This window comes from Oreochromis niloticus, linkage group LG7, assembly GCF_001858045.2.
Source record: "Oreochromis niloticus isolate F11D_XX linkage group LG7, O_niloticus_UMD_NMBU, whole genome shotgun sequence".
Taxonomy (NCBI): Eukaryota; Metazoa; Chordata; class Actinopteri; order Cichliformes; family Cichlidae; genus Oreochromis; species Oreochromis niloticus.
In genome coordinates, this window is record NC_031972.2 from 17607530 (window position 1) to 17634216 (window position 26687).

The 26687-nt window shown below is 39.6% G+C and overlaps 1 protein-coding gene across 9 annotated transcripts in view; it reads left to right on the plus strand.

Annotated features, from left to right (window-relative positions):
- The first annotated feature begins 896 nt into the window (after positions 1–896).
- mapk10 (mitogen-activated protein kinase 10) overlaps positions 897–26687 on the plus strand; it is a 38335-nt gene continuing 12544 nt past the window's right edge. For 5 of the 9 annotated variants that reach the window (XM_005456245.4, XM_013275244.3, XM_003451489.5 and 2 more), the window contains exons 1-8: positions 898–1208; positions 11745–11816; positions 13009–13178; positions 17812–17941; positions 18401–18459; positions 18833–18971; positions 19628–19793; positions 20961–21032. In XM_005456245.4, the coding sequence (XP_005456302.1) occupies positions 1206–1208; positions 11745–11816; positions 13009–13178; positions 17812–17941; positions 18401–18459; positions 18833–18971; positions 19628–19793; positions 20961–21032 (811 nt within the window). In that variant the 5' untranslated portion in view covers positions 898–1205. Of the gene's footprint in view, positions 1209–11744; positions 11843–13008; positions 13179–17811; positions 17942–18400; positions 18460–18832; positions 18972–19627; positions 19794–20960; positions 21033–26024; positions 26097–26687 lie in introns of all 9 variants that reach the window. The other 4 variants (XM_025909118.1, XM_025909119.1, XM_019361002.2 and 1 more) reach the window with 3 other exon arrangements.

Consider the following 26687-nt stretch of genomic DNA (forward strand, 5'->3'; position numbering starts at 1 on the left):
TGGTATTTTGCTAGTTTGTGATTACAGTAAGTTAATTCAGTGGTTCCACAAGCCTGGGAACAAAACAAAACAGCAACCACTGCCTCTGAGTTTCCGTGAAGCTGGTGCATTTATCAGCTTGGTTCAGGAGGGATTTTTGACAAATTATGACAGAAAGGGATTTTTTGTTTTTCTTTTTGGTTGCTTGGTTGGTTTTTACAAGAAAAGACATTTTATCAGCTAACAAAATGAGCAATGGAAGATAAGCATTTAACAAAGTAAACCAGTGGCAGAGGCAGACTATTTTTCCAGAGTTGGTCTGGCTGAGACTATTACATTGATGTGATTATCTCCTTATCTTCTTCTTCTTTTTTTTTTTTTACTTCTTGGCTGGTAAATCTCACTTAGGCTAAATATTCAATGTTTTGGTCCCTCTCCCTTTTAATTTACATATGCAGGTTTCCATGCAGAAATCTCTGTGTGGAAGCCTCCTCACAAAGCTCACAAAACAGTTTAAATGTCTGCTTTGTTTAATGTGTTTGTGTGTGTAAAACTATTCCTCTAAAAAAATAACACTGTACTGGTAGTATCTGTAGTACCTTGCATATATTCTTAGAACTGGCAGTAGTTTGTTTGAAGTGGTCAGATGAGTGGAGTAGTCGGGGCTGGCAGCAGACACGCCCCTGGAAACCTGAGCAATAACAGAGCTTCATATCCTCAACGATCTGCGTGACCGCACCAGCGGGACGGTACAGGATGGGATGAGAAGATGCTCTAACACGCCCCTCCCATCCGGGGGGACAGCTTCCATGTGATCTCTCCCTCTCCCCTCTCTGTCCTGGCTTTGACGTCAGACGTGCTCCTGTTCGGTTGCCATGGCAACATCGCCCCCCATTCCCCCCTCTTCCCTCCCTCTCCTCTCTCTCTCTCTCTCTCTCTGCTCTGGTGAGGTCCACAATGGTACAGCCAGCATCTTGCAGCACAATGGTTGCAAGGTGGTGAGCTGAGGGAGAGTGATTCAGCATCAGCAAGCCTCGGTTCGGTCCACCTCTGCTTCTTTTCCCCCTTTCTCTCTCGTCTTCTTTTTCGGACCCCTTTTTACCTCTCCCTCCTCACATCAATGAACGTTTTCATGAAGCCTTCAGCTATGGTCTCCGCAGTGTTTCCCGTCGGGATGTTTTGAAAAGGACAGGCACCGGACTGGGATCGTCATCAACTGGCACGGAATGGTAAGGCCGGACGGATTTGTTTTATTTCAGTGTGGATGCGATGCTTGGATCTCGTGCCTGGCCGGAGGGTGGAGTGATGAATATTGATCGGAAGGGAAGGTTAATGAAGTCCACTAGTGATGCCTCAGTGAAGGGGGGAAAACGGACAGCGATTGATAAATAAATAAATAAATAAATAATCAACCCCATCTTGAGTCATTCATAGCAGCGTGTGTTGTTCTATAATTCACTAAGAGGGCTGTGGGGGATTTCATAACGACGCGAGCCCTCTCCTGACAAAATATCTCGCATCTTGCATTGCCTTGAACGCACATCGATAATAACATCATCCAAATTGGGTGAGAGAGAGAGAGAGAGGGGTGGGGGTGGGGGGGGGGGGGGGGGTATCCAGGCTACCTCCCTTTCCATACATCCACACAGTCCGATTAGTCGGCGTTATGTATGTTTGATTGGCGGCTGAAACTGGATGCTGACTGAGTGATGCTCTTCATATCTCTTCATAGCCTTACACAGGCTACATATTGGAGGCCTACATGCAGGGCTTGTCCCTCCTCCTCCCCCTCACAAGTCAACTGCGCACCTTGTGCATTATGCAGACCATCAGTACTTCACAGAGATGATGGGGGGGGCTTGCCTCATGTCTTTCATAAGTGCTGGAAAACTGTGTCCTCCTGCAAACAGTCTGTGCTATAGTGGTGATTTATAAGCCCATATGGGTGTCTCTAAGAGTCGTGGTTTTGCTGCTGTGATTGTTTATAGTGTATATGAAAAGAAACAGTTGAAGTAATTTCTGGGCTGTTTGTCATGAAAGCTGAACTTCAAATAATCCTAATCCTGCAGAGAGAGAGAGAGAGAGAGAGAGAGAGAGAGGTGCTGTTCAGCCCTAATGTGGGCTGCATGCTGTGTAGTGGATTAAATGAGATGAAGCTGCAGAGGAAGGTAATTTCTCTAAATCAGCTTTGTCCTGAGTGCTCGATCATTGGGAAGGCATGGCAAACCCACCTCACCTACTGCACTGATTGCACAGGTATGCAGACATGAGCAGGGCTCTCTGTTCTATTACTATTTCTTGTTTTTGTGCAGGCCCATAGTCATGGACTAATTGCTGGCTTTGTGCTGTGCAGTGGAGTCAATAGATGTTTGAAGGGATCACAACAAACTCTTCATGTTCATGACAGGAGGGAAATAGAGTTTTCTTTTTTTCTTTTTTTGTGTGCCGTGACCTTGTGTGCTGAATTATTCAGGAGCAGGCTTCCATCCATGTTTGTGAAAGTGCTGCAGGGAACAGGCTTAACAGTTAAACAAAGCTTTTTTTATGGGTGTCTCCGCAGCAGCTGAAGAGTTGCTTTTTATTTCTTTTTTATTGGATAAATAGGCTAAAGGTTCTACCCTTTCTCCTCCTTGTCATCTTTAGCTGCCAAAAAGGAACTCCCCCCCCCCAAAACACCTCTGGTGAATTTCAAAAGTAGCTCCAGCATTATATAAATTCATATTTAAAAAAAACAGTCTGTTTGATTTGATGTGATATTGACTAGCAGTGAGGCAGCTTGTTTATATAACGGAGCATCATCAATAGAAATAGTCACCAGTAGACTAATATTATGCTGCACCACTGCACTCATTTTTTTCCACCATTCTGTTTTTGTTTTGCTGAGTCTGGAGCATCAGTGCAATAATCCTTTGTTATGTAATAAAATAAGGCAGTGCATTAAGTTGAGATAATGGAGGGATTTCAGGCTTTATTAATCAGCAAAGTAGGGAATGTTATCTTCTAGCCATTATTTGGTTGGTCACTCCAGTCAGTTTCACACAGTCTGTGGTAATGTCTTTAAATGTCCCGTTTTGCCCAAATAGCACTCCTAGTCTTAAATATATTCAGCTGGCAATGCTATATAACAGCAAAGTCATTACAAATGAAACCACAGGGAGGAGAGGAATGGATAAACAACAAAAAATAATAATTGAAATTACTGTAGAGATTCATGGTAGCGAGTCTGAAGGTGAAAAAAAAACCTTCCTCCTCCTGACAATCAGTTACTTAAATATCCACATCAGTCATCTGAGGGCCTGTCTGTCATTGCTCTCGTTTATGGAAGGTCAAACTCATCATTAGATGAGGATGGGTTACTGAGGAACGCTGGCACAGTCTGCCATCACCCAGTGACCCCAGCTGAGCATTGTTCCTAGCTGTGGATTGGTGCTAATAATCCATATTACAATGACAGCTCAGTTATTAACTTGGGTGAATTAAATTCAACAGTTGTCTCAAGATGGATAATTAAACAAGAGAGGAAAAAATATGGAAAACACTGGCTGTGAAAAAATGTAAGCAAGTAAGGGAGAGAAGATTTATTTAGCCAGCCTGAAGTAGATTAAGACGTGCTTGGTAAGTGGTCACACTTAAAATCACATAACTATTAGTAATGTCCTAGATATAACTGCTTAGAAAGCTGAAAAATGTGCTCCGAGGACATCTTTCATAGCATGCTCTTATTTATTTTAGTTTTAAAAAATGAAATTCTCGCTGTGTGCCAGTTTATTCCCCCCCGAGTCGCAGTATTGCTTACAACTACAGACAAACAGTGACAATATGCCTGCAGCATGGGAAATGCAGTTATGTAATTGGATTTGATCTGACAAATATGCAGCTTTTATTTGCCTTTACAGATAGCTGCGTGCAAGACTTTGAGCTGTTTTAGATTTGATCGCAATCTTCTCACACTGCATATGAAGATAATTAGGAGACAACAAAGGTCACCGTGGAAACTCAGGTGTTATCAAAGGACCTGAGGGTGGAGGAGTTACATAAATTCATCAACACAGGGGGGGTCGATTTTTGTTGTTTTGCTCAAACTGAGGTGTTTACAAGTATAAAAAGTTCAGAAAGTATGCCACAGTTGAAACAGAGCAATAGAAATGTTCACAGTTCACATGACAGTGCTGAAAACTTCTCTGTCATTATGCCAAAATAAAAGTTAAAAGTGTTCAGGATGCCATTTTTGCAGGATGCTCCAGTTGTGGCTCTTCTTCTTCTCCTTCTACTGAATGTGTGTCAGGTTTTGCAAGAAAAGCTGTAAATCAGATGATTGCACTCAGCACTTGCCAAAGGTGTACATGTCGTTACTATGCAGCCTATCAGAAAACTGCAGTGTCAGCGTGGTTTTTCGGCCAGCGTGCCTGCTGTTTACCTAAAGCAAATCAGAGGATGTGAGCAAGACTACGTACGAGAGCAGAGACAGAGGAGGTGAGCAGATTTGCAGCTGTGAAGAAACAAATCGATGGGTGTCAGTGAGCGTTCGGATTCTGACACCCCTTAGATGAGTCAGTCCAAGTCTTGTTCTCCTGCCTGGGCCCTGCAGTTACTTTTCTGTTTTCCCCGAGCCCAAAAGGGGGAGGCTGTGCTGCGTTTAGCTCAGGCTGCACAAGGAAAAGACGAGGCATTCGCTGCATACTGCAGGAGAGGCTGAGGCTGCTGAACCAAGCACTCACAATGGAGCTCCGAGGGAGGGGGAGGGGAGACAATTGCAGGCAGGCTGGGAGCCTGGGAGTGGGAATGGTGGGAGCGAGGGAGGGACAAAAGACAGGAAGGGTAGGGAAAAATGCAGGCTCTCATCAGTGCGGACGATGGAGGGAGGAATAAAGAAACAAGGGGGATATGGGCAATGTTGTGGTGCGAACTGGGTGACATCAACAAAAGGAGTGGAGTGGGAAGATGGAGAGAAAAGATGGATATGAGAGCAAACATTGGTATCTGTGGACATTTTGACTGGCACATGACTGGCTTTATTGTGCTTTATCATTACTTTTTAGTAGTCAATCAGCCTGACAGCACAGACAGTGCCTTTGCTGAACAAAGAATACAGTGGGGAGAACCGTAGAAGCACAGCAATGACATCCTGTAGCAATGTGCGTGAGTCCAACCAAAAAACAGGCATAAAATGCCCGCTGAAAGCAGGTGAGACATAGCTACCACACAAAGACGAGCATCATTATTGCCTGTTTCCAACACCTGCACCTCTAACACTGTTCCTGCCGGTGCTTATTACTACACTGTACCATTGGAGAAAATACTTTTTTTCTCTGTCTCAGAGGCCGCTATGACCGCTATGTCTACCATTTCTGTCTATGAATATTTTCAAAAGCAGAAATGGCAGACATAGTCAAACACACCTTTCAGTCCTGAGAGACTCTTGGTAGATATTGGCATGACGCCCCTTGGCTGCAATTCTGCAGCTAGTAATGAAATGGACCCTCATGACACACAAGAAATATCTCATAACAGATCCTTTAATAATAGTCTGTGGGCTTTTAAACTCACCACACTTGAAAGGTCAGAGTCAGAAGAACTTGACGGTACCCCAAAGCCTCTTAGCTTTACTGCAAAGGTTTTGTACTGGTTATTAGTTTGGATAAATAATTTTAGTATTGGTGTTGACCACAATATTAATACACTGAGGCCCCAAAAGGAAAAAAAAAACAGCAAAATCTGTTTTTGAAGATTACTTTTGTGTTACCTCAAACTAAGGTTTGCCTTTCCTTTGACCTGGGAGACAACTAACACTGTATCAGGGCCATGTATTATAGTAGACCACCTCCAGTTCAGACCATATTAAAAGGAATAACTATTTCACTGTATCCATAACACTGAGTGCAGCCTTTGGATAGCACTTGTTAAAATGAATGGGTGCAAAACTGTCTACTTGTTCAGCTGGCTGGGCTTTGCACTAAAGCGACTGTATTCCTCAACTCTTTTGTTGAGTTTGTAACTAAACACTAGCATGTTGAACTTAAAAGAGAAGAAAGACACCATAGGAGGAGTCAAAGATGGAATAATAATCATATTCGGTCACAGCTTCACCTGTCTTAGCCATGCATCTGTGGCAGGTGCATCTGTGACCCCAGCTAGCAGCCTCACAACATGAGCACTGAGCACCAGATACACTGCGGAGCATCCAAGCTCTCCTTTCTTTAACATCTGCAGATACTTTTTTTTAAATGGCCTGGATCAATACACTAAGTGTTCATACGGGGTAGAAGGGATTTACCGCGAAGGTTACTGCAGGCCGCACTCAAAACTAACTTACAGAGTGTGGTGGTCAGTTTTCTCTTTTAATCAGCTGCTCTAGTGTTTCTGCTGATCATGATCAAAGATGCACAATTTTGATAACCTGGCGTGGTAAAATATGATCTGCATTTTACTGTAGAGCTACTGTAGTTTGCCTCACCTATAGTGATAATGTGATTGGTTTGGTTTATCAAGGAAAAGCCTTCACCATGTACATTTAAATATCTGTATATATTATAGCTGAAAATCACTGTCATACATTTAGTATTTTATGTGTTACACACACAGACAAATACACCAATACTCTCTTTGGAATAGTTCTATGTAAAAGACTATTTGAATGTAAATTGTAAACTATATAACACCATATAATATAAACCTTTCTGCCAGGTATGAGCAAAAAAGAAGCATCAGAAAATCTCAAACCTCCTACAGTTGATTGAACAAGAATTAGGAACTAATGCTGTATTTTAGGATCCTGCCTCCTAACTAAAGTGATCACTAGTTGCCTGAGGTACAGTTGTACCCACAGGGGTGGATGTAACACAATGCCCAGGATCCAAATAACAAGGATCAGCTACAACTGCAGGCAAATGCACGTACACGCAACATCCACTCCAGTTAATCCTGAAACGTACCATACATCATCTACATTAGCCCATTTAAGATAATTAAAACCTTTCTGCATTTCCATGCTGTCTTTTTCATTGTTCCGTTCTTGAGTTTCTCTAGTTGTCTCTTAATGGCAGTTGGTCACCTTTTTTGTAATCATACAATAGATTCATTTCTGTAAATGCAATGCTGCTTCTGAGAGAGTTTACTTGCGGCCTATGTGAAATAGCCTGAATTTGTTTGCACTGCATGATTTCTCCTCTTTTTATATGTCTCCTATTTTTTTTGTGGATGACTGTTAGCAATTTTTTAAAAACACCATAAAAACCAGAGCCAGTACTTGTAAAACTCTTCATTTTACTTTTTAAAATGTATTTATAAACATTTTTAATCTGTTTTCTTTCTTTATTTTATTTGTTAATGATTCCATTTCTACAGCCTGCTTCCCCATCTAATAATTTGGGACTTAATAACATGCATAAAATATAAAGTTATTGTTTCAGTTATCTATGTCTCTTGTTTAGTTTAAGAAAAAAGAAAGAATCAGAGCTAAATCAATGTGTTGCTGCTTTTGTTTAAAGAAATCTGCATTAGTAATGATGCTTTTTTGGGAACAGTAAAGTGACTATACTAATAGTTATTCAAATATGTTAAAGCAATTACATGGTCTGGAACTGGGACTGATGGGAGTTCACTCACTTGGCTCAACTGGTCCTGCATTTAATAACTTTGACACAGGCTCTCAGTTATCATTTTCAAACTAGGAAAACAAAAAAAATAAAAAATGTCAGACATGATGCCAGTGCTACTAAAGTCCTACCGACTGCTGCCGTTTTTATATAGTTTACAATGCCAAGACTCCTCAACATCCTATAAAGCTGTTGCTTTCTTAAGCGTGATGCAATGTAGAGTAATACTTCGGAGACAGTTCTCACCTTCATAGAATCAATCCAGGTTTCAAAAGCACAGAGCTGGAAAGTGAACTTCCTGAAAATGAAAACTTTGTTCTTTGAGCTCCTGAAGCAAGATATTAGCACCATGCAAGGCATTTATGCTGCCATTAGCAAAGTTAGCTTTCTTTTAAAGGGAATGAATCCGACATGAGACACTGTACTGTTGGAAATTGTATCTGCACTGCTCACTCTAAGCTGTTTTCTACACAGTTTTGTCTGATGCTGCGCTTTCCACACTCCTGATAGAAACCCCTGCAACCATATTAAACATGCCCTATACATCACAGTCTTCTGCAGAGCAAGGCTGAAGGTGAAAGGCACTTTAAAGCAGAGTAAGTCATGCTTGTAACTGCTGTAGTGTTATAAAATCTTCAAGGTCAATTCATTGTAATGTAGGCAGGTCTTAAAACTCATCCTCACATTATCCTTACTTTTTGCTTATTCAACCTCTCAATCAGCTGATGCCGGCTTGTACTGAGACGACATATTGCAGTCAGGATGATATATGGACATTTTAAGGAGTGGTAACTGTAGGTGCAAGCAGCATTTCTGCCATGAGGACAATCAGCAGAATGTAATCACAGGGTTAAACAAACAAAGCACAAAATCTGGTGGGGTTTTTTGTGTTTGTTTTGTTTGTGTGTGTTTTTAGCTGTGGGCTAACGTGGGAGGGAAGAAACTGTTGTGGTGCGATTTGTTTTGGTCTGTCATTTTCATTGCTTCTTCATGAATAACTTTTCCTGATAATTACCCAATTTTGCTCATTTTTAACGACGTGCCAGACAGTCACATTCTAATTTTAAAACTGTAATCTCCAAAAAATGTTGGCTCCCAGGTAAATTGTTTATGGTCTGTACTCAGTCTCTCCTTCATCTTTCATTCGCTCTGATGGAAGTGTATTCACCATCTGCTGTCTGTTAAAAGTCTTATGGAAACGTGTTGCATTAGAAATGAAAGCTTTTTATTGAACTGTTTATTTATCATTTTTTTAAAAAGCAAAGAAAGCATAATTAAAACGTGTTTTACTAGTTTTTTTTCTGAGGTTGCAATATTTTTAAATGAACGTCTGCATATAAATATGCTGCTAGGTTTGACAGGACTGTAGTGTGCAGGATCCCGCCACCATCTAGGTGGTGTTTACCAGCGTATACTGCTGGAAGACAAACAGTTTGGCCTGTGAGGGCTTTAATAGCTTATGTACTCACGCAGGTAAAGATTAGAGCAGCACAGATACAGCTAGCCCCGTGCCAGGGCTGATTCAGTGTTGACCTGTTAGATTAACAGCAAATATTATGCTACTTAATGTGGTGACCGGGATGCTAGTCAAACACACACATGTGGAATGACATTACTATAGTGGTTTGACGCGTTGGAAACTGTGGGCTCAAAAATCACATATCTTTCTCGTCTCATTATCCTACCCTTTTCTTTGTTTCAAAACAGATTTTAAAAAAATCAGTTTATGAATGATTATTAATTAATTTCTCCTAATTTAATAGCACAAATTCCTACCACACCCAACAGTGAAATTCACCCATTTACTTTAACACTTTTTCAAGTGAAATAAGCTGAACCAGAAATCTCCCACCTTGGAGTCCCTTATCTCTTTTCTAAAAGCTGCTCTGCTCCCTTTGGATTCAGCACACGCATTAAAGTGGGAGCTATGACAGTGTTAGAGGACAGCTAGAGTTAAAAGAGACATTTATGTCCATTTGCTCCTCAGAGAAAATTGCAGAGTCGGATCCATTCAATGCTTTGCGAGAGACGAGGACGTCCTCCAAAGTGTTTGGTGACATTTGTGTAGTTTTACAACCACATGTGAACTCCTGAACTACTGAAAAAGGTCTTTTATCCCCCCCCCCCCCTTCTCTATTTTTAGTAGCATCATTAACATCATGTATGAACTTATTCGAAAGAAGTGGTCTTTAGCCTTCTAGGACTTTCATTACCTGAAAACCCCTCAAAGATAGAGTCATTGTGGGCGAGCTCTCCCTCCAGCTTAATGTGGGAGCTGCTGTCATTCAGAGCTCATTTCCTCTTTGCTTCACTCTGGCAATGAAAAAAAAAAAGCTAAAGAAAATGGGCAAATCTCCAGTTAAACCAAATATACCCATTAGCTGCTGTTTCACAGTAAAAGCCTCAAAGCTTTACCAAAATTCACTGCACTGCTTTTATGCAAATGCAGTCCTTGATGGTACTGGCTTTTGAAAAAGCTTTTTCACCTGTGATGGTAGTGTTAAATATATTCCTGGGAAACCGCTTGTGTAATCCTCTTAGTTTCCAAACTGATATGTTCCTGTAGGTTAAAAAGGTTAACAAGTTTAGTATTCTTGTGTTAAAATAGGAGGTTGGATAAATGCATACAGTGTCAACGGGAAAACGGTTGACATCACTTTTTTTATTTGCATTTGTGGCACTAAGATTGAAAAATCAGAAAAACATGTAGCTGCACAACTTATATGTCACGGATTGATTTCTATGACATGTCATTGTATATTGAGATCAACTATCAATGCATATGCACATGTTCACAAGAATAATTTTTGGGGAGATCAGACCATGCAATGTTCAGAGAAATTCCAAAAGAACCCAAGCGCTACATCTCACACTCTACAGGCCTCAGTTAGCATGTTAAATTTTGAAGTTCATGACAGTACAATTAGAAAAAGAGTGTCTGGAAAATTTTCTGGGAAAAACCTTTTCAGTCTTTGAAGTCAGCACCACACATGACTTTATGTGAGGAAAATTATGACTGATTTTAGAGTCACCAGTCAATTTCCTTGCTTTTCCTTTGAGTAGTTTGGCCAGCTGTTCCTTTTTCTTCCCAGTGTTTATGCACACATATTCTTTGGACACTTGAGACCAAAGTGGAGGTGTTTAGCCTTAATATAAAACCTTACATTTGGCAAAAACCAAACAGAGCATATCAGCACAAATACTTCATATCAACTGTCAAGCATGGCGGCGGAGGGATGATGATTTGGGCTTGTTTTGCAACTGCAGGACTTAGATGGCTTACACTCATTGGATGGACCAGAAACTCCTTTTGCATACCAAAGTATTTCAATTTCAAATGTGAGGCCATCTGTCCAACAGCTAAAGCTTGGCAAGAATTGGGTAATGCAACAGAACAATGATCCCAAAGTGAAAATGATCCCAGTGACGTGAAGCAATGTAAACAAGAGTGGGCCAAAATTCTTCCACAATGATATGAAAGACTGAAAAAATCACACAGAAAAAAGTTGAAGTGGTTTTAGAAGCTAATGAATTGGGGTACTAGTTTTTAAAGGTGCTGATCAGTAAATTTTTTTAAAACTATGGGCAGCTATTTCTTTCGCTCTCCTGTCTTCAAGGTAAGCTATCTAAAATTTAACAAACCAGATCTCACACAGAGGGCAAAAGAAAGCACGTTTTAAAAAATATAGATTTATACTGTTAGCTTTAAATTTACATTTACACAAAACCTGTATTAATCAATTTTAAAGGGAAAACTTGCTTTCAGGTGTTTTGGAATTCAGCAGCAAATATCTTCTCATCGTCTTTCACTCATCAATAGGACCACCTCTTCATGTCTTATTTTCAACACGCATTGATCACTGCAACCACACTGGAATGTGCTCTGATGAAGAATCAATAACTGGTCAGTTCATATTTATCGAGGACTGGGAGGTGACGAATTGTTGTTTTTCTCATTTTTATTGAGAATGATGGGAACAGAGTAGAGAGGACACAAGTGAATTTTCCTGGTGGGTTTCAGTCCCCACACGGGGAGAGGTGTGAGTGTTGTTTTGCAGAAATACAATAATAAATCTTTGTTTTGCCATTGTATATGTGACAAATTGCCACTACCCACACCCGCACCTACATGTGCTCACTCTCTGCTTCTACTCTGTTTGTGTCTTTCAGGTATTTATGAGCAGACATTTCTTATATAACTGCAGCCAACCAGTCCTGGATGTAAAGATAGCCTTTTGTCAGGTGTGTGTTCCTTACAGGTAAAAAAGGTACAGTATTCATTCACTTCCATTCCCTCTATTCTTACTCTGTATGTTTTTTTGTTTTGTTTTGTTTTTTCTGTGTATGCAAAATGAGCTCTTAAGCAGTTGTGTGCTCAAAAAATAATTTGAAATGTTTAATTAAGAAAAACAACACAATTTGTGCAAAACGGTTTGATTAAGAGGTTTGAAGCAAATGTCCTAGAGGAGCCTTTATCAGAAGTTGACATGTTTTTCATGTTTTGTATATCAAAACAATTCAGCTAGCCCTGATTTTCTACTTTAGTTCAACACCTCCACTATTTATCTTTAACCGAGGTCTATACCAAAAAGAAAACAGTATAATCTGCTCATTACTCAAGCTTAATTGCCGTCTCCTCTTGAGTTCCCACAGTGTAAATACAAAACTCAGCTAGGGTTGTGATTCCATAAGATAAAAAGTCTTTATTTTGACTCTTTTTACATGCATTGTGTTGCTTGTTATAAGGAAAAACCACAGACAATTCAGTTGGAGCTCAGATAGATTGGGATGTTTGCATTGTACATGAGATTCTACCCGAAAGTTTAAAAGCTGCTAAAGATACCAGATATACAGGAATAATCTGATCATAAGTTTGGAGGACATCAACCTTCAGCACCTTAAAGCAGATTTATCAATCTTCCATTGTGCACAAAGAAGATGGTTCAACCATAGCAGTGCATATGCAGTAACTTTGCTTGGTTTGTGAGCTGTGTTATAATTACCAAGTCTGTAATTACCTGATATGCTTTGTTGTGGCACCATTTGGTTGCCTCCTTTGCCCAAGTAATTACAGCCTGATTGCCGGGTGAAATGTAGTCAAGTAAGGACTAAAGCTAATGTCGTTAGAGGGGCTATTACAGAGATTATATTTCTGCATTGAATTTGTTCAGCTGTAAACTCAGCTAAGCCATAAGTCCTGTCTTGTTTATTCTACTTTACCATTTTTACCAAATAGACCTTAACGCATGCTTTTTTGTTGCCTTTACAGCAGTTAAATGCATGTTATGATGTGATGCTCTTCTTAGATATTAATGATGGTTATTATGGCCATATATCATATAACAATGATATCGATTTTAAAATGAGTAATCTAATAAAAACAAATGTGCAGTGTAGATGTGTTACATATGCATTTTATGTCATCCCATTGCAGGGTTTTGGAAAACAAGTGGATGTGTCATATATTGCCAAGCATTACAACATGAGCAAAAGCAAAGTGGACAACCAGTTCTACAGTGTGGAAGTGGGAGACTCTACCTTCACAGTTTTAAAACGCTACCAGAATTTAAAGCCCATTGGTTCTGGAGCTCAGGGAATTGTCTGGTAAGTGCTCAATGGTACATTTCTCTAATGTCTTATTTTATATCATATCAAGCTGTTTGATGGGCTTTGGTGTAATCTTTAATGCTCAGTTAACTCATTGCTAGCTGATTTTCTAACGTTTGTTTTTAATGTTGGAGTGAATTTGTGAGGTTTTCTGAATAATTTTGCTAATTTAATATAGATTAAAGTCATATTTTCTATTCTTCTGAAAAGCCTGGAGAGATTTCTTCTTCTTTGTTCATTTGCACAAATGTTTGGTTTAAACTTTATCGAGGCATGCAGATGCAGTGATTGTAATTGTTTGAATTATCTGTGTCTGCTGATAAATGTTAATATCTTTAATGTTATGAAAAAAAATAATCGTTAAATTATGTTTTATGTTGACATTGGGAACATAGACTGTATATAAAAGATGGATTTTTAACTTTTTTGCCTTTAGAACTGACTTAATTCATCATGGCAGAGGTTCAGTAATGTGTTTAAAACATACATTTTGGTCCATGGTGACCTGATAGCCACACAGTTGCTACAGATTTTTCAGCGGCACTTACATTATAGGAATCTCCCATTCCAATCCAACTGAGCATTCCAAAGGTGCTCTACTGGACTGAGTCACATTTGAAATGATCCTGCTGGAGGCAGCCATCAGAGGATGGGTACACTGTGATCATAAAGGAATGGACATGGTCAGCAACAATAATCAGTAAGGCTTAGGTGGCTAAAAGATGCTAAGTTTGTACCAAGTTGTCCAAAGTGCGCTAAAGGATTTTCCCACACCATTACACCACCGACAGCCTGAGCTATCGATATAAAGTAGGACTTGAATGCAACATCATTTCATGTTGTATGCAGCAAATTCAGCTCAAAGGCATTTCAGCAGAAATATTTCAGCAGAAATCCCAGACTAATTGGACCAGCCAACGTTTTTCCAATCTTCTGTACAATTTTAGTAAGGCTGTGTGAACTATAGCCTCAGTTTCCTCTTCTTAGTTGACAGGAGTGGCACCCAGTGTGGTCGTATGCTGTTGTAGCCCATCTGTTTAAAGGTTCAGCATGTGTTCAGAAATGCTCTTCTGTGTGCTTTGTTTTTAACAAGTGGGTATTTGGGGATGGTTGTGCAGGAAAATCCTAGTAGATCAGCAATTTCTAAAATACCCATGTCTATCCATCCTTTTCCACTTATAAAATTCAAGGTCATGATGGTGTTGTTGCTAAAGGCAAGAAGTATGTTACAATCGCCAGATAACCTAACCCCACGCATGTCTTTGGAGTGTGCGAGGAAATCAGAGAGAACACATGCAGACCTTTTTGCTGTGACGGTGCTGACCACTGTGCCACCATGCTAGCCTTGCTCCTGTCAGCATGCCAAAATACATTGAGTTACTGATTGGTTAATTGGATGTTTGCATTGACAGGGAGTTGAGCAGGCATACCTACTAAAATCCGTGTAGCTTGAGAGGCTGAAAAATAAAGCCAAAGTGCCCTAAACCTAATTCAGGCGACTGGCAGGGGGGCTTCCTTATTAGCTGCCTGTAAGAAAGATGCACTGGTGCAGAAGTCTGTGGGAAAACAACCCTACTTCTCAGTTGATCTGTGACCTCAATAAACACTTTCCTGATGAGTTTACAATCTTAATTGCTTGTTTTAAGCCACATTTGGACTAAAATTGATAGCAAATACTTAAAAAAGCCAAAAAGACAGTTAAATTGTTGCTACTTTAAAAGAGTAGCAACATTAATAATACCACGTGATAAAAGTATGAATTGTAGTTGTGGTGTTTCTGAATAGACTTTCATGAAAATTACACTCATCAAATATCAAAATTAGCTTTTTTCCCTTAATATTTTCCACAGATTTGAAGGGTGTAGTCTTGTATCCTTCCCGGTGTCCTCCAGTGAGCTGGTGACATATCGTTTATTTTGAATATGGATGTATGGGCCATAAGAGCCTTACAGGGTGGGCATTAAGTGGACCCTTAATCCAGATTGCAGAGGAAGCTTGTATTCATTACAAGTCAACTCACGCACGCCCTGTCAGAATGCAGAGGAATGTCTGCCAAGCCTCCACTTAAAGGAATGCGTCTTACAGTCTTTGTGAAATGACCAGACAGAACTATAAGTTCTATTTATGTTAATGTTGTGTCACTGAGGGTGATATTCTCGTGCCACAAACTCTCCCTGAGATGACTTGAGCTGACATTGTTTACTTCAGTGTATATTGTGTCGTTTTTGAAGATTCGCTAGCTCTCAACTCTCCTGCCCTTCACTTGACCTCTCTCATTGTCCTTCCTTTGCTTCCCATGTCCTCAATCCCACTCTCCTTCCGCTCCAAAGCAATTTCGTGCATTTGCAAAAGAGCTTGGGCAGGCTGTAACTGCTAATGCTGGGATTGTGCCCATTTTAAGGATATTGTAGAGATGGATGGCAGGGAGCGCAAATCTAATTGAACCTGCTCTGCTGTGTGCTGCTTGGCTGTGTCCACAGCTGTCATCTGGTGTCATATGGTGATAGTATTAAAGCAACCAAACCACATAAAACCACAGAGAATGATATAAATATCCTTGACCATATCCTGATCATAGAGATGAAATTGGTTGAACTATAAGGCCTCATTTAGATGTTCACAAACACATAAAAGCATACTAAATGACTTTGACATGTGTATTTATCAAGATAAAACAGGTGACTTGCTGTGTCTTAACTTCAGCATAATCCCTGACTGGGTGACATAATCATATTTACATAAACATCTGTCTGATGGTTTGCACAGATGGTTAAATGCTTACACATTTTATAACATGCATGGGCTTTCACTGCAAACAAATAATATGCATATGAGCAGACAGAGATCCACAAGCTTGTCTGGAAAAAATCAGCAGTGACTAAGTACACATTCTGCTTCTCTTATGCAATCAGTAGAGTCTTGTCCCAGTAAAGCCTGAGAACATGCTAATGAGGTAAAAGTTGTTCTTGCTTGTCTTTGCCGCAGTTAAAAGTCACTCTGCTAATGTTGTCGCCCACAAAAATCCCAATCTGTGCACATCTCTGACCTTATGAGTTGGTCAGAATGAGCTTTCCCAAGCATCTTAGGACAGATGAAGGCTTTAAGTAGTTTAGCTGGTTATGACATCATCTTTCACTCAGTTACAAATGTGATGACTGGCTCCAAATCCCTATTGGATCAATGCTTTTATGAAGGCTCCACTGTTTCCATGGCCACACATCATCTCTGGCCTGCAGTCTCCACACAGTCATGGCAAACCACAGCGTATCCCACCCAGCCGTACACAGTCAGATGCCTCGAAACTCAATTTTATAGCTTCTCGTCAGAAAAGGCACATTTTGAGGTTGAGCCGAGACAGTGAGATGACATTTTTATGGCAGCTTTTTCTGTATTACCGTTCAACGAAGGCCAACATAAACTGCCACAAACAGCTAAAATACCTGAGGCTTTCAGAAATTGGGATTGTGTTGAGCCAGCAAAGCACCCACTCTGCTGTAATGGTCATCAAACTGGTGTCAGCCGTTTTGTGGAAGGAAAGGGCATCTACATATAACACACATTCTGCTGTGTGGTTTAGTTTCATTGGTAACACTTCAACTAGATAGATAGATAGATAGATAGATAGATCAAACTAAATACCCTTACTTTTTCCTCACTAATTAAGAGGTTAAGTAGCAACCACTTAGCAGTTTTAGCAGTTTATTCAGGTGTGTATTAAAACAACACCAAGAAGGAAAGACATCATCAATGATCTTAGAGAAGCAACTTTTACTGTCCATCAAACAACACAGTTGATGATCTCCATGATCTCCTCTGTATACCAAAGTACTCTAGAGTCAAACTGAGCCTGTCTGTCTGACATACAGCAAATCTAGATGTGAATGGCTGAAAAAGAAAGGAATCGGGGTGTTGCACTGGGCCAATCAAAGTCCCGACTTCAACCTGGCTGAAGTGCTGCAGCGGGACTCTAACAGAGCTGTGAATAAACGAATGCCAGCAAGCCTCACTGTAAAGGAGACTGGTCCAAATTTGCTCCATGACGATGTGAGAGACTGGTAAAAGTCACAGAGAAAACACTTAACTAAACACTTGCTAAAAGTAGTACAACAAGCATGTTGCCTTAATTTATGTTAAATAAATCATTTCTTTCTACCATAACTGTGAAGACAAAATGCAGAAATAAATACAATAATAATTATTAATAAAAAATAAATCAATTGAATATAAGATTAGATAAACATTTGAAATAATAATAATAATAATGATAATAATAAAAATACAATATGAGAGTAAACACATTAAATGAAAAAATAATGTATACATTTATGTTTAATCACAGTTTGTGATGAATTTAATGGGCTACTTATTGATTTTAGTTTTATTAAGTATATAACTTACTATTACTGTAATACACAGTTGTCAGACAGCTAGCAAGTTATAATTAAGCCCTATAATCTTCATGTATTAATAATAAGTTCTGATTTATGTTATTTTTACAGAGAGAAATAAGTTTAAAGCTTTCATCTTTCATCTACTTTTTTTCCTTTTGTGTCAGTGACTGTTGACATTAAGCCATGGATTGTTACAGTGTGCAAGAGGAATACTGATCTCTGTGGCTTGTTTTCTGCAGTGCGGGCTATGATGCTGTCCTGGACAGAAATGTAGCCATCAAGAAGCTGAGCAGACCCTTCCAGAACCAGACCCATGCCAAGAGGGCATACCGGGAGTTGGTGCTCATGAAATGCGTCAATCACAAAAATGTAAGCGATTCAAACGAGAGGTAACAAAGGACCAAAGGAAAATGTATCCCGACTTGAATGAGATGCAGTTTAAAACTGCACCCCAGTCTGAGTCTATTTCTGGCTCCTGCTAAATCCCTTTGCTACAAAAGCAGACAAGTCGCAGCGACGTTATGACCGTGCTAAATTCCATGCCTCCAGAAATGTACTGAACTGGCAGGAGACTGAAACAGAGTGCTTCAAGGCATGGATGTAATCACCAGTGCCGCAGTTTGTGCTCTTCTGTCTCTTTTTTCCATCCTCCACATTTATCCCCACTCTTTTGTTCCATTTCGGCTCTCTGGTTTACTCTGTCTCTCACTCAGCGGCGTCCTTCAAGAGGGTCATTACTAACTTCTGCCCACAGTCCCTTGCTTTAATGTCTTTTCTTGTATTCTTACTGCTCTTTGTTGACCCTGTTCATGCTGTTCTCTTTTTCAGATTATCAGTTTATTAAATGTCTTCACACCACAGAAATCATTAGAGGAATTCCAGGATGTGTAAGTATATTCATGAAATATAAACGAAACGTGTTCATTTAAAATGCCAGACAAAATACAGGGAGTCCATTTATACTATATTAGGTGCTTATTACTCCTTTGCACCCCATTCGTTTTGGACAACTATTCGAGTGGAATCAGTGAACGTACTGTAGGTGTAATGTGAGGCAGCTGGAGGTGTCCTGTTTCCATAATGAATGATAAATGAGAGTGAATTCACTTTTAGAACAATGTCTGTGTAAATAGTACCACAGTGGGAGTTATGGGCCCACGTGGAGGCTTTCACTTTCTCAGCAGTAACTGGTGGGCCACACATCTCACAACTGTGTCAACCATTCATGCATAAATTAAACTTTTTTTTGTTGTTTTTTAGGTATCTAGTGATGGAACTAATGGATGCCAACTTGTGCCAGGTGATTCAGATGGAGCTTGACCACGAGAGAATGTCCTACCTGCTCTACCAGATGCTGTGTGGTATCAAACATCTGCACTCAGCCGGCATTATTCACAGGGTAGGAGAGCAAGCCTGCTCCGTCTTCTTGTTCAACTGCTGGATTTGGTTTGTGTTGTGTGCTTTTAAATCTTCAGCAACGTCAATTTATCGTACACGTTTTGTGCCATCACCTCGATCGCTTTAGTGAGAAAACACTACAGAGACCAGGGCTGAGAAGCGGGAACAAGTGCACACTGGACTCTGCAGGTTTCGCGTCCCGCCTGCATGAAGGCAAATGAAATTCCGGGGCAGACAGCATTTGCGTTCGTAGAAAGCACCTTCCCTGTGTCAATAATAATTTAGTCCCGACATTGCTGCAGTTCAGAATTACCTCCTGTAAAATAGCAGATTGTTGTTCTAACACCCCGAGTTGTGTGAGGATCAAACAAAGAAAATATGTGTTGATAGAATTTTAGAGTTGCTGGAAGGTTTGTTATCATCAGAGAGAGGCAGTCTAGTTCATCCTCGTTCTTTCATTCCCCTTATTTTCCACGTTTTTGTTCTATTCCCTTAAATGAAAAACTGAAGTATTAAACTAAAGATTTTCTGAGTCTCTCACATGAATCATTAACAAACAATAATTAAGGCAAATGCCAGTTAATAGACTTTCTATGAATAACAGCAGGAAAAAAATCATTAATATACATTTTTCTCATTTCCTATTGCTTTTGCCAGGATCTCAAACCAAGCAATATAGTGGTGAAATCAGACTGTACCCTGAAAATCCTGGATTTCGGTCTGGCTAGGACTGCAGGCACCAGTTTCATGATGACCCCGTATGTGGTGACTCGATACTACAGAGCCCCAGAGGTCATACTAGGAATGGGATACAAGGAGAATGGTGAGATTAAACAATAACTAGAAACATGTGGGATTCAAACTGGAATGCTTTAAGGGCTAGAGTCATGGTATTTACTTCTTAGTAGTATTAGTATTTGCTTTTGGATCCAAGTACAACTGTAATTTGTACACTGCAAATTGTAAATAAAAACAGAATGTGATGATTTGCAAATCTCATTAATCCATATTTTATTCACAGTAGTACACAGAAAACATATCACATGTTTCCACTGTGAAAATGTGCTATCAAAAAAATCAAAAACGCTCAAGCTAAACAAATGGCTGGAAAAGTGGTACAAAAAATGGTAATAAAGTGGTAATAAAACAAATTTGCAACTGCTTCGGTCGTAATATTTTTCTTAAAAGAGAAATTATCTCAGTTTAAACACTTGATGTAATTCCTATGTTATATTGTGAATAGAAAATGAATTTATAAGATTTTCAAATCATTGCATTCTTTTTAAACAGCAGCCTATTTTGGGGGGGAATTTTTCTAATATGGTGATATCATCAATTACACTTTGTGGTTTATTGGCACTTTTTTGCACTTGGTTATGTTCTTGCTGTGGCAGTGAACCAACATAAAACTGATGTGGGGGGAAAAAAAGCCTTTGGAAGGTTTACATTTTAAGAAGCTAATTACACCCAGCAGCTGCGAGGCTCTATGTGTTTTTAAACCATCTACGATCTGAACAATCAAACTGCTCACAGATGATCGTTTGATGATGATTCTAAATTATAGTGCCATATCATTAACTTTAAAACCTTATCAACAATTCTGGTCGAGTGACTTAAAGTGCTGGAGTTATGAGTCACTGATTAAAAGCCCCCAGAACATGTGACTGAGTGCCAGCCTCAGTGACTCATTAGCCATATTCCTCTGAAGAAGGGAAGCCTGAAAGCTCCAGGGCTTTGAATTTCCTGCCACTAGTTAGTCTATCTAAGGCGCTGCTTCACTGTGCTTCACTCTGCTCTGTCTATCTCTGTATTCCATTCTGATTTGAATCCTGAAACATGCCTCTCACTAATTATTCCTCTCTCAATTAAAACCAGTTAGCGTCTGATCACTAATGCCAGTCTATGAGCTGTCTATGGACTACACTAACCTTTGCTTTCCCTCCTTGTGTTTTGCTCCCTCTGTGTCTCATCCTCACCTCTATGCGTGCAGTGGATATTTGGTCGGTGGGGTGCATTATGGGAGAAATGGTGCGCCACAAAATCCTTTTCCCTGGCCGGGACTGTATCCTTGTTAACAAAACAGATCAATTCTCTGACTGTAACTTTTTACATGTTGTAGTTTTGCTCATGAAAGTCAAGTGACACTCACACTGGAAATGTTTTGGTTTTTTTTAGTTTAAAGTAGAACCTTCCATGTTCAATTTTAATTGATTGTAATGCTCCCTGAAAGCACCTGAGAGTATCTGGAAGTGCTATGTCAGCTAAGGAAAAAGAAGCTGCCGCCATGCAAGCAGGTAAAAGATCTTAGAAATATAACTTTTAAATGGTGTTTTGGTCAAACAGATACCGAGCCTGATGTTTGCTGTATGTTACTGAGGTGAACTAAACCACACTCACATCTGGCTGGTTTGTAACACATATTTATAGCAACAACAACTTATCTTCTTTAACGCTTTTCACTTAACCTAGTAACATCATAAAATGCTCTTTTCAATGCTTTTTTTCACTGGGAAGAGGAAATTCTTTCTTACCTCATTTCTGAATATTTAAATGTGTGCTCTTAGAGTGCTACCTGGTGTTTTCTCTTGCAGTGATCGGGGTGTGATTGCATCCCGGAGAAGATTTCCTTCAGTAGGGTGGATTTGTAAAAATAGTCCCTGTGCTGGAGTTGAGGACATGCGCACATATGCGATGAGCACATCTACATGTATGAGTCAGGAATGCTAATTAAATATTCAGTAATGAGTGAATAATATTGAGTATTCCCTTTGAGCATGTGTAAATACCAGCCTGGTTGAACTCAGTTAGCAGTGTGTGGAAAGTTCAAAGGTTGAAAGTGTAGTCGGTTAGCACGTTAGCATGCGTAACAGTTTATAACACGGCCCCAGTAATTCCCCTGTAATTAAATGGAGTTATTTGAAATTACAATGTAATTATATTTACCCACAAATACTTAGAGACAGATACACTTTGATTGTCTGCACTTAATTTTAAGTGCAGACAATCAAACATTTTCCCATCTTACATCGTAAAAACACTGTACTTTTCAGGCCAGAGGTCTTATTATGGATTAGATTAATGTTGACTTTTGATATCTTTATTTAATATTTATAATGTTGATGTGCATGATGGATGTTCTGTTATTCAACTGTCCTTTTATTCTACCAATATATATGTGATAAGGACTGTTCCCACTCACCAAGTGTAACTTGATTCATTTTCTTTCACAAGCACTATTCAAAAATAACTTTCAGGAAATTTCAAGTTATTTTAAATTTTAAGGTTAAGGCCACTCCATGATACAAAAGCACAGCATGCTTACAATGTAAGATTGCCAAATTTTGCTTACTTTTCTACAAAATTATGTAGAAGTTAGTAGTTAGTAGTTAAACTTACTTGCAGTATAATTTGTGTTTCCTGTCCTAAAAAATGCCCGGAATTCTACGACTACGTAAAATAACTCATGCACCACTTAAATGTACTTACTTACTTAAAATTACTTACAGACCGCTTGAATTTACTTACAGTATATTTTTTTTCTTTGTTTCCTGTAAAATCCTGACTTGTCATTCCTTATTTTAGTGTGCCTGTCTTTAAGTATTTGTAAGTAAATATAATGACACTGTAATTTCAAAGAAAATACAATGAAGTGCCATTCATTTACAGGGGAATTAGTAAAGAGCCATATGATAATCTGTTACCTTCGCAAGTAATTAAGATGAAGAATAAAGTGCTATAGGTGGTAAACATTCAGCTAAGGTGATGCATGTTTAGGTGTGAGTTTTGGGATAACCTATATTTTACCAGTATCAAATCACACATGCCTTATAAAGACTGAAACCCAATGAGCTCCATAAATTCAGACACACAGATTGGCTACAACATACTGCTGTAAGGCTCGTGTCTCATCCCCAGCTGAAAACAGTTTCTAACAAATACGCAATTTAATTTGGAATAGGAAGTAAAAGTTTCCGACTCTTTACCTGAATTCAGGGGGAACAAATGGCAGTGAAAGCAAAGCTATTTTCACACGTTTTGTTGTTGTCACAAGTCTGAAGCAAACCATCTCCTGATGTGTTTTCACGTGTCGCACACGACAGGAGATTGCTTCAAAGTTGTTCTCACCAGTAGAAATACTCAGCTGATTTAGGCGGGGGTGCTGCCTGAATAGAGAGTACAGGGTGCAGGACACGCATTGCCCTATTGTTTATTGTGAATCCATTAAACAGTTATCTGTGCTATTCCCAGTGAGGTAGAGACCATTTAATGTCTGACACCAGTTAATTGGATATTGCCTTTTAATGCGTGTCAGTCATAGGCTTTAATGTATCTATGTATAAAAGAACCTTAGCATAATGACAGATAGACACATTTCTTGAGGCACACTGCACTTTCTTTGCAGTTTGCATGCAGTTCCAGTGCCTACCTTTTCAAATATGAAACATGAAGCTCACAGGTTTTGCAGACTGTTTGCAGATTCTTGTAAATGATTCACTTTTTTTGCTGTTTAGGAACCTCAAGCAAATTCTGTTTGAGGGTCAATATTCAGATAATTAATGAATTTATTAGGATCAGAAAACAAACAAACAAAAAGCAGCACATATACCATACAGTGGTAGTACCACTAACTGTGCCCTCTTTTCATGTACCTGCTATAGTGTTTGACAGTGAATTGAGATTGATCACAGCCACACATGGCAATGGTAAAGGTAATACTCTGCTGTCTGCAGCCCTGAGCACTGAGTCCCTGAAAGATTAATGTTCTGGAAAACTAGAGAAACCCAGCAATGAGCCAAGCAATATCTTTCTCCTCTGTCTCTGCTCCCAAAATGACCTAAAAATTCGTATCATTTCATCACTCCATACCTTTTTCTTTAGATCAATAAAGTAGAGTCATGCACACTTTTGTTAATCTTCTGCTTATAGATCAGTTCTGGACTGGTACCCTGTTGTCGCAAATCTTAATGTACTTCATTGATTTTTCAACTTAGAAATATTGACCTGGCTAAAGTCCACACGTCCCAGAGTGTCTGTCAAATGATACAGAGTAGGTAAGAGTCCACCGGTAAAAGCCCAGTGGGCTACAGGGTTACTGGTTGTTCTGTGATGGATGAGTGGAGCAGTGTGTTTAATAAGTTATATTGGAGTTGTCGGAGGAACCAAAGGTGGATTTTACTGTGGTCAATAAGCTTGAAAATATATTCTCTCTAGAGAAGGTGAAATGATTTTAACATTTCCTTCTGTACAGAGGTCTTACGTAGGTATTTTTTCTACTTAGTAATCATACAGCCACCATTACCTCCTTTGTTCTTCAATTTTTAAAATGTGGCTGACTTTTGTTTTAAAGTACGCTCTCTGCAGAAATGATTAAACACTAGCGGATACATAGTTTGGGTAGAATTGCTGACTGGTGTTGGCCTATTACATGACACAAGTATTGGGTCGCGCTGCTTAATCTTTGAACTTGGGTGTTTTCAATTTTGTTGCCACAGGGGTATAAAACCAAGAAAGAATGGGTGGTTCTGAAGAACTCACTGAATTTGAGCGTGGTGCTGTAATAGGATGCCAGCGTTGCAACAAGTCAATTTGTTCCCTCCCAGATATTCCACAATCAGCCTCCACAATCTTCCACTCCCCCATGAAGTGGCAGACCATGGTTGCCAAGTGCTGAGGCACATAGTTAGGCACTCCAGACCTCCTTTGGCATTAACATCAGCACAAAAACTGTGTGCTTGGAGGTTGGGGAGGCATCGGTTTCCAAGGCTGAGCAGCTGCATGCAAGCCCTATATCACTAAGCGCAAATCCAAGTATCGGATGAAGTGGTGTAAATCATTGGGTTCTGGAGGAAACTTGTCCTGTGGGTGGGCGAATCATGGTTCTCTATCTGGCAATCTGAATTGTGAGTGCATTGCCAACTGTAGAGTTTGATGGAGGAGGGATGAACTACAACAGCGATTGTGAGCCAGGCCCTTTTGTCCAGCAGCACTGTGTGACCTCACAAAAGGTCTTCTGGATGAATGGGCAAAAATTCCCACAGGCACACTTAAAAATCTTGTAGAAAAACTTCCCAGAAGAGTGGAAGCTGTTAGAGTGGGATGTCGGAAAAATCTCCTGTGGGTTTAATCAAATAGGGAGCCTAAAACTGTTGTGTATACAGCATTGGTATGGTATTAATGTATATGTTATGATATACTATAGCAAATGAAGCTTGAACAACACAAAATAGCTTGTTGTCCAAACAGGGCCAAAGGTCGCAGGGTGTTTAAGCGTTATGTGCTAACTCTGTTGTCACACCTAATAAACAGCATATGTTTCTTATCCTTTTCTATTTTCACAAAAATAAGTTTAATATATTACACAGCATTAGTGTGTTATTTAATTTTCTATTGAAGAAATAATGGTAGATTTGCAGGTACTCTGTTCCTGGTTGAAATTCTCAGTATTTCTAAATGGGGACTTTAAATTGAAGGTCAATGTGTTTGTATCACTGGTCTGCTTATAATGATAGAATAATCAGAGGAACATGAATGTGCCTTAGAGTATTTTCACCCTGACAAAAAAACCCTCCCTGACCATTTAAAAAAAATTTAAACACTTTGCTATTTGAAAAAACGGAGAAGGAGGAATTTTCATTTAAAGAAACACGCAACACATTTGTGCCAAGTAAGGAGACATTGTTTAACAATTGCCAATGTGTTCTGTATTTAATTATATTAAATGGATCAAATTACAAAGTGACAAAGTGGGTTGGATTGGCTACTAGAGAATTGTTGTTGGGATGTACACCCTCTCTGCAGCTTTACAGAGCTTCATAGTGTTTTTTTAAACACTGATGAGCTGTCTAGCCCCAGTGCATTGCTTTAACTGTTAGCAGGGGGCCTGTTTTCTACAAAAAAAGAACAAAAAACAGCTGTGATGACTCACTGTAAGCGACCTGCCCTAAGGACAGATGCAGTTAGCAGATAGCTGGTGAACATCTGGTCGCTAATAGTCACATATTTCCCTCAGCAAATGTTTGTGTTTGTGTGTTTATGTGGGTGCGTGTGACCTTAGTGGACATGTGGTCAGTCGGCTGCATCTTTGGAGAGTTGATAAGAGGGACAGTGCTGTTCCCTGGGACGGACCGTATCCTTCCTCCCTCTGTTAGAAATGTAAACCTGAAGGCAGCAGGAACCCTGCAGCGTTTTTCGAGGGCAGTTGCGAATGACTCTGAGTCTATCGAGTATCATGCGTTTTGGCACTGACATGCTGAGAAAAAACAAAAAAAAATCACCTCGAGGTGTCAGAGCAAATCCAACTGCTTGCTGAAGAGCCGTGGATAAGAGTCTTAGTGGATTAAAAAACCCCACCTTACTAGGCACTGGGTGGATCATGGCCAGTGTGCAATAGAGACAAAACGGAGATGGAAGCGTGAGACGTTCCAGCAAAATGAAGTAACAGGGATCTATAGTGGCCTCTGGCAGCTCTCTGCCCTAACTGGCACTCGGTGTGAGAACATTAGGAGGGGAAGGTTTGGAGTGTGTCGAAGACTAAGAGAGAAAATATTTGTTGTAAGGAAGGAAGTGAAAGAAAAGCTGACACAACTATACTGGACACATGGCTACATTTATACCGTACACGTGTCTTTTAATCCAATCAGTCATGTTTTCATCAAAAGGTTTTTTATTTTTTTATTTTTAGAAACACTTAACAATGGCTGGAGACAAAGAAAAACAA